A 16,785-nucleotide genomic window follows, 5' to 3' on the forward strand; every position below is an offset into this window, starting at 1 on the left:
TTCATAGTTCTGTAAAGAATGTTGTTAGTTTGATGGTGCTTTCATTGACTCTCTGTAATGAATGATTAATAACAATGATATTTTAGAAAATTCAATTTGTAAAACAATGAAGAGAGTCATGCTAATCAGGCCCTCTGGCTGCTGGATATGTTCCTATGTTCCCTTTTGCCAGATGTGCCAGGCTCTGGCCACCGGGCTCTAGCCAGTTATTTGTTCCCTGTTCACCCTGCCTGGCCTCAGGCTTCCAGGCTCCACACCTCTTGGGGCTTGGGGCTGACACACTTATGCATCTTCTGGCAGGCCACCAGTGGATGTCCTGTGCTCACAGCCAGTAGACTCTGTGTCCTGGCATGGGGGCTGCTCCAGGAAGCTGGGGTGAGGTGGGCAGGGTATTTGCCAGCATAATCAGCTGGACTGGTGGCATGGTGAGGTCCAGTGGTTCTTGTTGATGTGGCTCTTCGTCAAGGCTCTGGTCATGGTGGGCATGTACCTGACAGCAGTAGGCACTGGCAAGGGCCTGATCCCCACTGCAATAGTGAGCAGAGTCCAAAGAGGAGCAGTGCCCAAAGTCCTATATGTGCACTGCTTTCTTCTATCCTGAGGCTGAACAGCTTGTGGGACCAGTGACAGGCAGCCTGGGTGATTGCCCTGAACTATGAGGCCAAAATGAGAAGGGGCCCCATGCAGCTGTCCTTCCAGAAAGATCAGTGGCCTCAGCTCTAAGAGCTGGCACAAGCATGGTTTAGTCAGCCCAGAATGTGGTGGCCTGTCACGTGTTGGCCTGTCACATGGTGAACAAGACCTTTCATATGGAAATCCATATGCAATAAAATGAAATTAAACCCCTATCTCTCACCATGCACAAAACTCAACTCAAAGTGGATAGAGGACCTAGGAATTAATCCAGGAGACTTTGCATGTAATAGAAGAAAAAGTAGGCCCTAATCTTCATCATGTGGTATTTGGCCCCAATTTTCTTAATAAGACTCCTATAGCACAAGAATTAAAACCAAGAATCAATAAATGGGATGGATTCAAACTAAAAAGTTTCTTCTCAGCAAAAGAAACAGAGAGCTTACATCTTTGGAAGCAAATTTTTACCCCTCACACATCAGATAGAGCACTAATTGTTAGATGGCCCTTGTTCTGAATCTGAGCCACTGGTGGGGCCAAGGATAAAGATAGGTTGGAGTCAAAGTCTGAGGTTGGACTACATGGTGGAGCAAGGGCTGAGACAAAAAATTGCCATGCAGGTTCCTTAGTTTGAACTTGTACTGAGATGGAATTAGAGAGTCTACTGAATAAAATGGAAAAATGCTTAGTGGGGATCCCTATAGTAGGCACCAGAGCTTTGCTGTTTAGAAGGTTCCCAGAAAAGCTGACAACATTTGTGCTGTAAGTGGTTTCCCAAAACTTGGGGTAAAAAAGCTGCTGAGAAAAAGAAAGCTGCTGTGTTTTTCCTTTTGTTTTCCACAAGGGTTGTGGGGTGGTGGTGTCCTGCTCATTGCCCAGTGACTTTACTGTGTTCCACAGAGAATAAAAGGAGTCATCTAACATCTTTTTGTTTTCAACATACAAATTTTCAGTTCTGTTCTTTTGCTCATCAGTATCTCCTGCAGTTTCTGGACAACAGAGTTAATGAAAGAGGTACCTTCAGTCTCTTTCTGAAAGTGTGCATGGTTTTCATAGAATGTGTCCTCTGGTGGGTGGGAAACATGATCTCTCTGGTATTCACTGTGTGAATAATTGGAGAACATGAAACTCTGGCAGCCATCTGCTACCAGGAGAGGGATGAGATGGGACAGGTGGACAGAACATGGCCTGAGATTGCTGGGACAGGAGATGGCAATGGAACAGAAGAAGGTGATGAGACAGGAGATGGTGATGGGACAGGAGAAGGCTATGGGTTAGGTTCCTGATGGCAATGGAACAGGAGAAGGCAATGGGAAAAGAAATGGCAATAGGAAAATGTTATAGTTCGGATGTGAGATATCCCCCAAAAGCTCATGTGTGAGACAGTGCAAGAACAATCAGAAGAGATGATTGAGTTGTGAGATTATCAACCCAGTCAGTGATTAACTGAGTGTTAACTGAAGTGGTAGGGTGTGGCAGGAGTGAGTGATTTATTGGGGTGTGGTTATATGGTATACTGGAAAGTGGACTCTCTGCTTTCTGATCACCATGTGAGCTGCTTTCCTCTGTCACACTCTTCTGCCATGATATTCTGCATCACCTCGAGCCCCAGGGAATGGAACCAGACTTCTATAGACTGAGACTTCAGAAACTGTGAACCCACAAATAAACTTTTTCTCCTTTACAGTTCTGATCAGTTCCTTTAGGCACAGCAGCAAAAAAGCTGACTAAAACAGATAACATCATGTTTCATAGAACATTTTAAAAGCTTCTAGTTAAGTCTTCATTTGGTTCAGATTTTTTTTCATTCAAGTTAGTTCTTGATTGATTATCTCAATCTAATTATTCTTGGCCTAATTGCATGTAAATTACTTTCCTTCATGGTGGAAATGACAGTGAGGAACTAAATAGGAATAGTTACAGTATTTGTTTCTGATACTAAATGAAACACTGTGCACACCTTTGCATGATTCTTATACATGTTAAACTGTGCTCATAGTTTGGGTTGCTAAAATCCAAAAGAATCATCTGCAAAATGAACTTCCCATCATGTGATAGTTGTGCTCGGTTCCAGTAGAGCAGGTTTGCTGACATTTTAAAGCACCTGTCCTGGTCATGAATCATAGCTAATCTCCATTGCTCATGACCTTTCTTTGAAATTATGTCTTTGCTGGGAAGGCCAGAACCTGCTGCAGCTAAAACTCTGAAGTTCTTTCCTTAAAATACTCCTTTACATGGAAGGAGATAGGAAATAAGCTCAATGGAACTCAAGTTACTGGTGGTAGTTACTTAACTTCAGCATATTCTGCTGACCTATTTGAGGCACCCTGATGCACACTCCAGGGAAAATCTTCTGGCACAGGCCTCTCCTCATGAGGCCTGAGGCTCTCAGTGGTGGCTCTAGGTCAACTGGACACTTGTGCCTCATGGTCACATGCTCAGGTCCTCACTGCCCCTGGCTCAGGACACAAAGACAGAGTCTGGGTGAGTAAATAATAGGAAAACAGTAGCTGGAACATACCAGCATTCTCTAGAGGGAAAAATGGTAGAATAATGGTCGTGTTATTGAGGGTACATCTCTGAAGATACTAGGTTTCTAGAACTGTAAAAATGGAATGGAAATAAAGTGAAATGACAATAAGGAATAGGATAGATTTTACTTGAAGATGCAGAAGTGTATCAAAAACTCCTGTAGAAACCAAAAACTCTCTAAGGTGAACTAGAATGAAACTAAGGAAACCATGCCCAACTGTTCCCACAGAAGGGGTCTGCCATACCCTCATGGTGTCCTTGTCTTGATGAGCAGGGGCTGACTTTTGACTTTAGGGCCCCTGAGGAGAGAACAGTATTGTTAGAACATACTGAACCCCCAGTAGATTATGAGCTATGACAGAGCTGGGCTCAGAGCCAGAGGACTCAGGGCACAGACGAATTCAGGTCATCACCATTCCTTTGTCCCCTGACTGGAGCAGGTCAGAGTAGGAGTGGCCTAGGGATGGGTAGTGGCCTAGGGCATGGCCTGTCTGGATGTGGCTCTTAGGATGCATCAAAGCCTTGTACCAGGGACTGATTCCACCAAATTTACTCTGACCTCTGAGCTTTGGCTCCCACCACCTACAGGTCCTCTGCACCTGGTCTCAGCCACCCTGAGTAGCCTGCACATGGATGACCAGGACCTCATGGGAGTAGCTGGGATCTTGGGCTTAGTGAACACAGAAAGTAAGAATGGTCACCACAGCCTCCAAGGGGCCAGAATATGGATACAGAGAATGGCTGATAGGCAGTGGGTCTCAGTCATTAAAGCTGGGCTCTGCCAGGACACTAGGATCAGGCCCCGGTAATCTTGATGAAAAAGAGATGCACAGTTCTTTCAGCTCTCCAGGCCTCTCCACCAACACTCTGTAGCTCCTCACTGGAGTAATATAGGATGCCACAAGTTCAGCAGCCTCTGCACAGCAGCCCCTCAAATCTACTGCTGGAGACATCGGATTATCCTCCTGCCACCAGAGACCAGCACAAGCCCATTCTGAGAGGAGTTTTCTGGGCTCAGGGAAATCACCTCTTAGAGTGTCTCTAACTGCTTTCTAAGGACAAATCCAGGTCACCTCTGGCCCTAAGTTCCCACTTCCCATGGAATCCATTTATGCCCTCATGCATTATTTAGAGACATATTCCAAGTGCCTGATTCTGGCACACAGCTTTCCATGACCTTGTACTTAGGGGAAGGGGTGTGACCTGAGTAAATAAATAAATGCTGTGGATAGCAGTGGGCCAGGAAGGGACATGGACTAAGAAGAACAGACCCAGCTCTCCTGGGGAACATGGAAGACCTTTGAGATGGGCTCTCAAGGATAAGCCCATTCAGAAGGGAAGGATCCCTGTAGCACTGGGGAGTGGGCATTCCAAGCACAGGGAACTCAAGCAGGGTTTCTGGGAAGGAAGAGCATCCAGAATGGTTCTGGAAAAAACCCAGTATAGGTTGAGTGCCATGGGGGAGGGTCATGGTGAGAGTGAGGCCACAGAGGCTCCCAGGGACCATATCTTGCAGGACTTTGAGGTACTGGGTGAGAACCTGAGGTGGTTCTAACCAGGTGAGTTGCACAGGAGGATTTTGAAGAAGGAATGGATCACTTGACTTTCTCTGCTTGGATTTTGGTGGCTCTGTAAACAATAAAGGGAGGAAAGAAGGGGGAGGGCAGGGAAGGATGTGGGCTTATTGATGAGGAGGGTATTGCAGAGCGTCCATGTGGTCTGTCTCTCCAACTTGTGTTTCTGACATTATAATATGTTTCCAGATGTAGGAAACTGAGCCATTCCCTCTATCTCCCCAGATGACTGTGATGTGTTCCAGGCCTGCACCTGTGGAACAGGATTCTGAGGGATGAGGGCAGAAGGCAAAGTCTCATCACAGAGAGGGTCTGTCAGTTCCCTTGCTAAAGCCAGTGATTATGGTCCCTCATTGTAGTTGCAGCTGGATGGTTGAGGGATTTGGGGTAATTTTGTGTTTTCTGTGCTGCACTATATAATTCATAATAGCAGAATATTATTTCTCTTTTATTTCACAATTTAATCCACTTTAACTATAGTGCCTAGTGTGTAGCAATTCCTCAACTTGTGGTATATTTGTATGTGTGCTGGGGTGGGGCAGGGAGGAGGTGGAAGGGAGAGACTGCTCACTTCTCTTAGTGGAAACTTCTTTCCTTTTGTTTTCTACTTTCTCACTTTACATTTGTAACTCCATGAATTCCACTCCATCTTTTCTGCACACCTTGTGTTTATGTGGATGCCTAGGATAATGTGTGGTTGCTCAGCTTCTGGGAAGTAGATGTGAGTCCAGATGCTTCTTTGCTGGTTCATATCATTCCTATTGTCCATTTGCTATAGGTGTTTATCATGTTTCTAAATTAGTCAACAATCCAGAATTCAGTTCTTGACTCCAATGAGATAAAGTGACATTTATACATTTGAGAATAACTAATACTGGACAAATAAGATGATTTCTCTAACTGCATGTTGGCTGCATTTTATTCATGTTTAAAATTTGTGATTCTCTAAACTATGGGTCAAAGTTGAGACTAGTGAAAACCTGTACAGGAAGGAATTTTTCAAGTCTGCACTTGGAATCTGCAGTTCTTCTGTTCAGAGGCAATGACATTGCAAAGGAACAGAAGATCCTGAGGATTTTCCCAAGCAGAGAATGTCATTTGGGAGGCCATGTTGACAGTGTCTCAGGGGTCTGGTTGGTGTCCTCCTTGTGCTTCCAGTTGGCTAAGGGGTTTCACATGAAAGAAGAATGATGTGGGGTTTTCTGTAGAAAAATCCTGTGAAAGGTCTCTGTTCAGTCTCTGTGGGATTTCTGAGTCCCAGTGGGAATTTAAATTGTGAATTAAAAGAGAAATAATTCTGTAAGGGTCTCTGTATGACAATCCTCCATGAGGTCAATGTGTATGTGTGAGATGTCTCTGTACTATCTCTTGGTTCTAGCTAAGGAAATCTATAGAACATCTCTGTGGAGATGTTTCCCCAAGGTCTAGAACTCTGGAAGGTCTCTGTGAGAGATCACTGCATGAGGACCATGTGGCAGTGAAAGTTTGTTGTGGGAGACTCTGTGTTAGGTCTCTGAGGTCTCTCTTGGTACAAATCTCTGCCAGAGGTTCCTCTGGGAAGTCTGTGTGAGGGGTTCTGTGAGATCTCTGTGTGAGGACCCTGAAGTTCATGCTATTATCTGAGGGAGGTCCTTGTGTTTCTGGGACTGCTATGTTGGAGGTTCTGTGGTGGTCTCTGTGGCCATCTTTAAGTTGGGCCTGTGAAGGTCTATGTGTATGTAGGATTCTGTGACATGTCTGTGTGGGGGTCTCTGGGATGTCTCCTGATTGTTGGAATTACTGCCCCTCATAGATGACAAAGCTGGCAGAAGCAGAGAGCAACAGGACTTCCTCTCTCAGGCTTCTGGCTGTCCATCAGTATCACTGTCTGTGGCATTATCCCCTCAGGATCCCTGGGATCCACATCCAGCTCCTCTGCACTGAGAACCTGTCTCTGTGCTTTGAGAGAGCCTAGCAGAGCAAGATTCAAGGACCCGACTCTGTTCTAGCTCATTCTGTGCCTAAGTCTTTTCTTGATTCTAGGCCCACTCTGGGGTCTTCTCTGATCACAAAAGGCACAGGACCTGGCTCAGGGTTGGCTTGTAGGACCTGTTCTCACACTGGGAGGGACTACCTGGCTTTACATGTGGGGTACTTTCAGGCATTAGAGCAGGACTATGCCTGTGCCATATGCCTTGGTGGCACTTTGTGGTATAGACCTCTCCACCAGGGAACAAAAATGGCAGAGGGCCTGGAGCAGTGCTGCTTCCCCAGATGGGCCACAGCATCAAACACTCAGTAGACATGGCTTTTTCTCTCCTCCTGTGGGGCCTGCCTGCTTTCCCATTTGGACAGGTCCTGGGAAGAAGCAGCTTATATTGGAAGACAAGTGCAGTCAGGGAAGTCTGCTGGTTGCCCCCTATCCAGCTTACCCCTCCCTTTTGGACAAGTCACTGCCCTCACATGATAAGTTCTAACTGAACCACCTCTTCTTCTCTAGTCTGGGGACAGTAAGTTCTCGAAGCCCAGGGAATCTTGCTTTGTGACCCCAGGCTACTTCTTTGACCTTTTTAGGTCTCTGCCTTTTCACTGCAGAAGTGGTGCTAGGGCCATGTGTATGTGTAAAGTCACCAAACTGGAAATCACAGCTAGAGTTACCTAGTCCTAGCTACTCCAATTGCTAACTCATCCCTTCTATAATTAAAGAGGCAAAGCCATGAGGCCCTATTCAATATAATGTCAGAAAATGAATCTGCCCTATAAGAGGGCTTGCTTCCTCTCTAGGCTGTGTCATTGCTCAAGAGGCTTCTCTAGGTTTTTAGTCTGGGTGTGGCCAGGGTGAGTCCATAATTTCTCCTCCCTCAGGTTGGTGGCTGGTAATATCTTCCCATCCACCATACCATCTTGGTATCCCCATGTTACTCTGCCTCTTTCTTTGGCTCCATTTTAATTCTCCATATCCCATTTTCTGCCCACTCTGCCCCACTGTCAGATGGTTAGTGGATGCGTATTTGTGTCAGCTGTAAGGAATTTTGAGGGATGGTGAGCTGCAAGTGGCAGCCCTTAGTAGCCAACTCACAGTTCCCATCCAGACACTCACACACCAATCTACAATCTCCATTCTGGACACCGCTCTGGAAAGTGAGGAAGGCAGAAGCAGAAGCAGGTGACCATGGCATGCACCCTGAGCTAAAAGGAGCTGGCAAGGCTCATCTCCATGTTAGGCTCCATAAGGCAGGGATTCTCAGAGCAGGTGTCTTCTGATTCCCACCAAGGTATCCACCAGCCAGAACTCTCCAGCCACCTCTGAACTCAGGGTCTGGATACTACCCCTCTCTCCCCAACTTTCCTGAACATGGGAAGCTACTAAGTTCCAGATAACCCTGTACCCCAATCCCTACAGCCTCACAAAGTCCAGGATGGAGGAAAGGCTCTTTTATTTAGACTTTAGGGTTGGGTCCTTGTGGGATTGCCCCATATTGAGGAGTCCCAAAGGCATTGTATTATTTCTGTAATGATCAAGTCATGAATTCTTAAGACATAACAGGGGGATCTGACCTAAGGGTGGGTACTCAATGCCACTGTCACCTCCTTGCATTTCCAGTCTCTTCTACAAATCAGAATAATGAAGAAAAGACATGACCACCTTCCCTATGACCCAGCAAAACACTGATTTAAAAAAATGTTATTAAGCAATTGTCACCTCATTAGGAAGAAGCCTTTATCAAACAAATGTTGGGCTCACATGAGGACAGTTTTTCTCAGTATGGTTTTTATTATGGGAAAAACTTCTTCCCAGCAGGACAAGAGTGAAAAGCATGCTGATGTTGATGAGACAACAAACATTTCTTTAGAGCATAGTGCATTGGACTGTGGACATTGTGGCCCAACATACCTGCCACCCTGGTCCTCTGCTGGCAGGGGCTGGGAAGAGATGTAAACTCCTTGAGCAGCAAGGCCTTCTTGTTGTCCTTGTTTATGATCCACCTGTTCAGAGGATGGCTGTGTCCCTTGGACTGGCCTGGTGACCAGGAATGATAGCACCCATCACTCTCTTTTGTTCTGGGGAGGAGGAACCCCTAGAATAACGGGATTGTCTACTCATAGGGGCCTGGAGTACCTCTTTAATTATGTTTTTCTTTGAGGCAGAATGTTCATAATGAAACTTCATTATGATCCATCCAACGGTGGTCATGAGTGTCTGGGCTTCTGACACCCCATTGTCTGTAAGCAGTTGGCTTGTGAGTAACCCTTATATTTGCGTATTAGTTGATGGGGTCATGATTTGCATAAGGAGTTTGCCTGCCCTTTGGCTTTACTGTGGAAAATATTCTGTAGAAAGTTTCTTATTCTGTCCCCAAATTTTCTCTTTAAAAGAGCCTGGGAGGACTTGTCCCCCACAGTGTCTTCTTCCTTCATGACAGAGGGACAGAGGAACCCATTTCCTCTGCACAGGATTGCTTCCCTCCTGAAATCCTTTCTTCCTGTGCTTTTGATCTGGGCCACACACTGTCCTCCCTCTTGGCAGTTGCTCTAATAATATTTCTCCTACTCTTCTATGAATCCTGGAGTTCAGGGATCTTGCATTTTTGCTGTCTTCACTGGTCAAGAGTCCATACAGCCCCTGAGAAGTTGATGAAATGCTACTGGACATGCTTATGGAGCTGGACAATCTCTCCTGGGAAGCTAGGATGTCTGTAGCCAGAAGCACCTCAGGGGCACAGTTCTGATGAAACATGTCAGTGGCACAGTCTTGCAGGATGATGTGAGTAGCCTGTTCTTGAGGCTGGTTCTCTGGCTCAGTATGTGATTTCAGGCATGAGTATTCTTGGCTATGTAAATTAGAACTTCTAAGAAGGGGAGGGTCTTTTACTGGTCCTCTGAGATTCTAAATTTCCCAGATGAATATCAACATTTAGGAAATTTGACATCTTTCTGATTCTCATGTTGATTCTCCAGTCAGAAGACTCCTCCTCCTCCTCCTCTAGCTCTCTGATTTCTTCAGCTTTTAAAAATTTAAAAATACCTGAAGTGATAACATGCTGTGGCATGAGACTTGTGAGCTCAAACCTCCACTCCCCAGAGACTCATGTATCCATTTCTAGGCTTGGACTTGGTTCCAGCTATCTCTTGCAGATCCCAAGACAGTATCATTGTGCCAGATTCTGCCCACAAGAATGTAAGTGTGGGGCTGAGAGGGCAGGCTGCCCTTGTGTACAGTTGGAGATTCTGAAATCCCACAGTTGTCACCAGATGTAGTTCTGCTCAGGGACTCAAAAGAGGGTCCAGAAAGAGGACTTTTCTGGGTGGGAACTGGAGTTTTTGCTATATCCTTCAACCCTGGACCTCTCTGAATGGATTTTCCCAGGACCCTGGCATTATGGGTAATGGAGTCAACCTTGGAGTTACAGGTGGCTGTAGAGGGAAGGGAAGGCTGTGGAGATGATGAATCCACAGAGTTTCTCATCTTCAAGATATTTATGTGCTTAAGGACCTTGAGGGGTGGGCCCTACCTGTGCCTTACTCTTAGACTTTTAACACATGTCTTCGGCATCTGCACAGTGCCAACATCAAGGAGGGAGATCTCCTTGGAGGTGTTCCTGAAGGCTCCCCCACCTTTTAAGTTTGGTCCATCCCAAGTTACCTTCTGAGTCTTTGAACTTTCAGGTGGGACACAGACATGGTGTGTGCCAAGCCTGGAATTACAAACACTCACAGGAATCATGCCCTCTTGGATTATCACTGACCTCTCTGAACCAGTCTCGTACAGCAGAGCTGTTCTTGTCTGGAATCACTGAGTCCCAGGAAGACTCACAATTGTCCTTTGCCTGACTTGTCCTTGGGATGTTGTCCCAGGATTCTGTCAGATTCAGAAATGGGTAGATATTGGGTGGTAGTCCATACTGATGTAGCATGAACCTCTTCTGAAGGTGTTGCTCTAGTTTCTCCTGAAGCTCAAGGCTGAGGAAATCCCCTGGGGGCATGTTGATGGGCTTGTGGTCACAGGAGGCCCTGTTCTCAGAAGTGAGATGGCTAAAGATGTTCAGAAACTTTTGGACCAAACAAGGTAAAGCCTCTCTACTTTCTATTTGTTTCCTCAAATGTTGACATTCAAGGTGTTGAAGAGAAGAAGGGAAAAGCAACTGGGTCTCCTTTTGGCTGTGGGCATGGAAATCCACAGGCAGCATTAAGAGGAAGATGACATGGTAGGCTTGGGAGAGATGATGTGAGATGTTTCTGATGGAGGATATGAGCCAATGATGGGGACTGCCACCAGGGTAAGGATGGAATCACAGGCTGGAGTTGGACAAGAGAGTGGAGCATCTGAGAGGAAGAGTGTAGCCTGCACCTGCCCTGGAATGTAATTAGGTACTTCACTGAATGCAGTCGAGGAAAATTCTGCTGAGGGCCCAGACATTCTGACAGTAGCCAGATTCACTGTGCAGAATAGGGAGGCCCCAAAAGAGCTGGCTGCATTTCTGCTGTAAACATCTCCCAGGAACTTGGTGTAAAAGAGCTGCTGAAAAACAAAGCTTCTCTGGCTTGCCTTTTGTGTTCCAGAAGTGTTGTGGGATGGTAATGTCCTTCTCCCTACCCAATGACTTAACTTTGCTTCCCTGGGAATACAGGGAGTAGATTGTTTCATTTTTTGTCTTCACATTACAAATTTTCCTTTCTGCTCTCTTGCTGATCAGTATCTCCAATAGTTTCTGGACATCAGGGTTAATGAAAGAGTCCCTTCAACCTCTACTTGTGAGAGTGGGTGGTTCCCCAGTATGAATCCTCTGGTGAGTGAAAGCATGATCTCTCTTGGATTTACTGTGTGGGAGTGGGAGAGGCCCCAGACTCTGGCAGCCATCTGCCACCAGGAGAGAGATGTGGGAACAGGTGGGGAGAATATGGCCTGAGATTGCTGGGACAGGAGATGACAATGGGACAGGAGTTGAAAATGGGCCAGGAGAAGGCAGTGTGCCAGGAGATGACAATGAGCCAGGAGATGGCCTTGGCACAGGAGAAGGCACTCAATAGTGGGTGGAGAAGAGCTGTGTGGGTTCATGCCTAGTGAGAGTGTCATTGAGTCATACTGATGAGGAGTCAGGCTGAGGCCTGCAGAGATGGAAGGTGGTCTCTGGGATCAGGAGCATGAGATGGGAGAAAGAAAAGTTCATAAGGCTGAGATGAATGTCATTCTAGAGGAATCACAGACTCTGGTGACTGAGAGGCACTCAGGATTTAGTGTGACTCAACAGTCACACTGAACTGAGGAAGTCATTAGGTTTGGTAACAAATTAAAGGCCAGGAGCAATGGTGCTCGCTCAAAGAAGTCAAGGAAGCCAAAGGGAAGAAGGCAGTGGCCAAAGCACCCTCCATAGGCAGTGTATGTGATTGGTGGACTCTAGCTGACTCTGGTTTACACATCTCATCTGGGTCATCTCCTTTTAAGAGCTGGTGAAAGCTGCTGTCATCATGGCAATTCCCTTGGTGGCTCCAGAAACAGGAGGCTCAGGCTGCAGCCAGGATCAGATGGGGCCATGAGGTAGGGCTAGTGGGGAGGGGGTGGGCACCTGTGGCCCATGGCTCCTCGCTACCTACACCCTGAATTTCTAAAGCCCTTGCTCTCCAAAAACCCAGAGCTTTAGTCAGATCCTACTCCAACTGAGGGCTTCTGCACTCCCCCATGAGAGCTTTGTGTTGTCAGATCTTATCATAGGCAGTGGGAAGGACACAGGAAGAAATAGAAAGTTACTCACATTTTTAGAAGTGAAAGCAGATCTTCATTCTCTTCCACTTTCTTCCAGCAATCACTATAACCTGAAAATGGAGACTGGGTTATTTTGGACAAGGGAAGGGTGAGTGGTATGTCCATGTGGGGCAGACTGGGAGAGTAGATTCTGGAGGGCCAGCACCAGTGTTTGAGCCATATGACAGATGACAGGTATAGCAAGGCACATGCAGGGGTGGCACTTTGTCATTCATTTATACCTCCACTAGCCTCCATTGTACTCCCTATGGGGAGAAATATTGGGCCATATCAAAGAGGAATCCGTCTTAGGGGCATGAGAACTTGTTCACACTTTTGACTAGAAGTCCTACTTCCATATCCAGATGAAGTATGTGTGTTGAAGGGTAGACAAATGGCAGTCAGTGTAGATAATATATCTGTCTCATCAGGAAGATGGGGCTGGTTCAAAAGGAAAGGAAATCAAATGGTCTTTCTCCCTTCTCCTCTCATGTGCCCTCCCACTACTTCTACAGCTTGTTGCTAAGGTAGCCTGCCCTAGAATTGTTCCTCCCTGCAGGGAGTTGTAGGAGTTAATTAATGCCTCCTGGGCTGATACCTTCCTGCCTGGATCACTTGCGTCCACCTTTGGGTCATGTATGCAAAATGGGAGAGGAGAGGCAAGAAAAAGGGAGAAGGAGGACATGAGAAAGAGGAATTCTAAAATACTAAAGGGTCTAGACATCCCCACTTATTTGGATACATGTGTCAGGGACCCCTTTTCTGCAGAGAAATCTAAATAAAACTTGCTTTCTATGCTTGCCTCAGAATTTCTTGGGTGTTCAGACTTCACCCCTAGGGGAACAGAACTTGGCCCTGATTGATTCTCATCATTGGCAGGATCACAGACAACATGGCTCCAATAGTGCCCACACCAACCTACAGGACATCACCCACCCCAGCCCACCACAGCTTCATTCTGGGCACCTGAGAAGTATCTCTAGTATGGTTTCTTTCCCAGGATCCTCCCTCTCAGGTTTCTGCAAGTTACATCTGGGACATGGCTCTGGTCTCTTGGGGACAGAGGACAGCAACTCACCTCTGGAATGGAAGGGCAGAGCCTTACCTTTCAGAATGCTACTCTTCTTCCTCTGTCCCTTTTTCACCTTCAGATGCTGACCAACAAGAAAAAGGGGGGTGTCTAGAGCCTAGTTTCTCTGCTTTCTTAGGCCAGCTACAAATGTTCTATGTTTCTGAATAGCATCACTTTCTATAGCTAGTGGAGAATCTTTTATTCAGAGAACATTTTTAAAGTGGCAAAACTTCATTTTTTCCCTTTGGAAAGCACAAAACGGGATTTTCTGTATAAACTAAACCATGGATGTTCTTAGTTACTGGTCCTTGGCTCAGGAACAGACTCATTTCCACAAGCTCTTCTCAGCTGTCAGGCAGGGTTGTGCTTCCTGAGGCCAGAGGTTTCTCCAGCAGGTGATGGAGGCCCTCAAGGCTCAGCCCTGACCAGAGCCCAACACAGGAAATGCTTGTTCTAGAGACACCCTCCAGGAGAAGGACTGATAGAGTAGTGCTTATGGCCTGTCCTTCACCAGAGGTTCCCAGATCTCTCAGGAGTCCAGACCTCAGCCACTGAGTCACAGTGTGTGCTTCACTCTAGGATCTGCAGCTCACCACATGGATGGTCTGAGATCTTCAGATAGAAGTCCTAGTGCACACTCTCTCTCTGCCATGCCCCACCTATCTCAGAGTGATTCTCTGTTCTGTCCTGAGATTTTTTTTTATGGTCTCTACTTATTTTGGAAAAATGAAAAGAAGAGAAGACAAAAGAGAATCTGTTATTTGTTTGGTCTGGCCTGAGGGTTTCTTACCTTCCTGAAATTTACCTTCCTCCTTGGTGGTGAGAAGGATGGATTACCCTGGAGGCAGGGCAATAAGAGGAGAAAGAGCCCCAGTCCACACACAAAGGCAAGGATCATAACCATTGCCTAGGAGGTGAAGCTGGGGTTCAGCCATGAGGCACTAACACTATTCAGAGGAAAGAGTATTCTCCATCATCTGAATTGCACTGTTCTGTTTGGATAAATGAATCTCAAGAGTTCACTTCAGCAATGAGGAGTAATACCCAGGCCTGTGTCACACAGGGCTGTGCCCTCTCATCACAAAGGGATACTGAGAGCGGGGGAGGTGCGAGAATAAGAGGCAGCACCATGCCCCTGCCCTACTCTCCAGCCCAGCATGTCCTCCACCCTCCTGGGCCTTTTAGATCCTTTCTTCCAACTCCACCTGCTCATCCTGCCAGAGGAGACCTTCATCAATTTCCTGTTGTTTCCGCCTGGTACCCGGACATGACCTGTTTCCTTGTAGATCTGTTTAGCTCCATTGATATCACACCTTTGGAAAATTGGGTCATTTCTCTGTTATTTCACAGGGATTGTTACTCTCAGATTCTCTCCTGTCTGAAGTTACATCTTTCTCACATAATATTTTCTTGTATTGCACCAACTCAGACATAGAACTGAAATCTCTTCTTTACGTATATATTTTTGTGAATTTTGAATAAAATTTTTTCATAATTTTTTCTAGTTATTATCTTCAGTTAGAGGGTCTTGAACATCAACAACAAATAACTAAATTAAATATACCATTATTAAGAATTCAGAACAGGTACAGAAAATGAAAAAAAAACTTTAAAGAAATTTTTGGATGTTTCTAGTATATTTGCTTCTAAAATCAATGAATGTTCAATGGCAAAAGATATTTTGGGGAATTTCTGTACAAACACAAACATGGACAAACACACACAAACAGATGCAAACCCAAGTATTCATATGTGATATTAATACCAAATATCCTTCTGTGATTTGCGTAGAAATTGATTTTTTTTTTTTTTACTTTACAAAGAGGAAATATTGAATCCAGAGGTCTGTGTTTTACAACAAATTTGGTAAGTTTCTAGCCCTTATTTTACAAGGAGTTTTTCTTCTTCCTTCTCTCCTTTCTCTCTCAGTGTCTCCTTTCACATGTGCCGGTAGCTGTGCTGAAGGGGATGTCCAGGTCATGCAGCATTACTTGCTGAAAGGATCTCTGCTCCGTGCTGCTGTGTCCCCTCTGGTCCTTTACTGTTCACAGGTTGGCTATACTGATGTGGGTCTGTTTCTGGGTAATATTTGCTAATACTTCATTGCATTTTTTCTTATACTCTCTTTCATGGCAGATTTTAGCCTGTAAATTTCTTATAATCTTTGTCTGATTTTGTTATTACATTAGTGCTGGTCTGATACAATGGGTTAAAAAGTACCTCCTTTGCATTATCTTCTGGAAGAGATTTTAGAGAATGGACATAATTTCTTTCTTAAATGTTTGTTAGATACCAGGAACATATCTTGAACTGGTGGGATGGCCTTATTGGTTCTGTATCTTTGATAAGTTACAGTTTTATTCAGATTGATCTTTTTGTGTGTGTTAAATCTAGCATATTTGTCTTGCAAGAAATTAGTACATTTCATGTAGTTTCTTGAATTTAAGAACATTGAATTGTTTGTGGTATTCTTTTACTATCTTTCTAATGTCTATAGAATTTGTATTGATGCCACCCTTTTAACTTCTGATCTTTCTCATTTTATCATCTTTTTTCTTTAATATATTTTCTAGAGGCTCATTGTTTATACTGATTATTGACAAATAATCACATATTTATAGGGCATAATGGGCCTAATGTAATGTAATGATATATTATGTCAGGTCAGTTACTATCTCCTACCCATTGCTTCTCATACTTATTTCTTTATTGTGAGAAAATTTAAACTCTACATTTTAGCAATTTTGAAATACACAATGTGAACTGTAGTACCTATGTTAATCAGCTTTTTGTCTCTGTGAATTAAATACCTGACAAGAATAACTTACAGGAAGAAAAGTTTATTTTGGATTTTGCCATCTCCATCACTGGGTCCAGGGTGAGATAGAACATAAAGACATGGCAGAGGGAAGCTGCTCAGCTATTGGCAGGCAAAAAGCATAGAAAGCCAGGTGTGATGGTGCATGCCTGAAATCCCAGCATCTCCAGAGGCTGAGGCAGGGGGGATTGCAAGTTCAAATCCAGCCTCAGGAACTTAGGGACCTAAGCAACTTAGTGAGACCTGTGTCAAAATAAAACACAAAAGGGCTGCACATGTAGCTTGGTGGTTAAGTGTTCTGGATTTATTCTCTAGTATAAATAAATAAATAAATGAAAATAAAAGGAGAGAGAGAGAGAGAGGAAGGGGAGAGAGGAGGGGAGGGACACCTGGGCCTGACACAGTTTCTTAATGTTACATAATGCCCTCAAAAGGC

The 16,785-nt window shown here is 45.1% G+C and overlaps 1 protein-coding gene across 1 annotated transcript in view; it reads right to left on the reverse strand.

Annotated features, from left to right (window-relative positions):
- Positions 1 to 322: 322 nt before the first annotated feature.
- Positions 323 to 16,785, reverse strand: part of LOC144251458 (spermatogenesis-associated protein 31E1-like) — a 47,781-nt gene continuing 31,318 nt past the window's right edge. The window contains exon 5 of the mRNA XM_077794356.1: positions 323 to 527. Within this exon, the coding sequence (XP_077650482.1) occupies positions 323 to 527 (205 nt within the window). The remainder of the gene's footprint in view (positions 528 to 16,785) is intronic.

Source organism: Urocitellus parryii, assembly GCF_045843805.1.
Source record: "Urocitellus parryii isolate mUroPar1 chromosome 13 unlocalized genomic scaffold, mUroPar1.hap1 SUPER_13_unloc_8, whole genome shotgun sequence".
Taxonomy (NCBI): domain Eukaryota; kingdom Metazoa; phylum Chordata; class Mammalia; order Rodentia; family Sciuridae; genus Urocitellus; species Urocitellus parryii.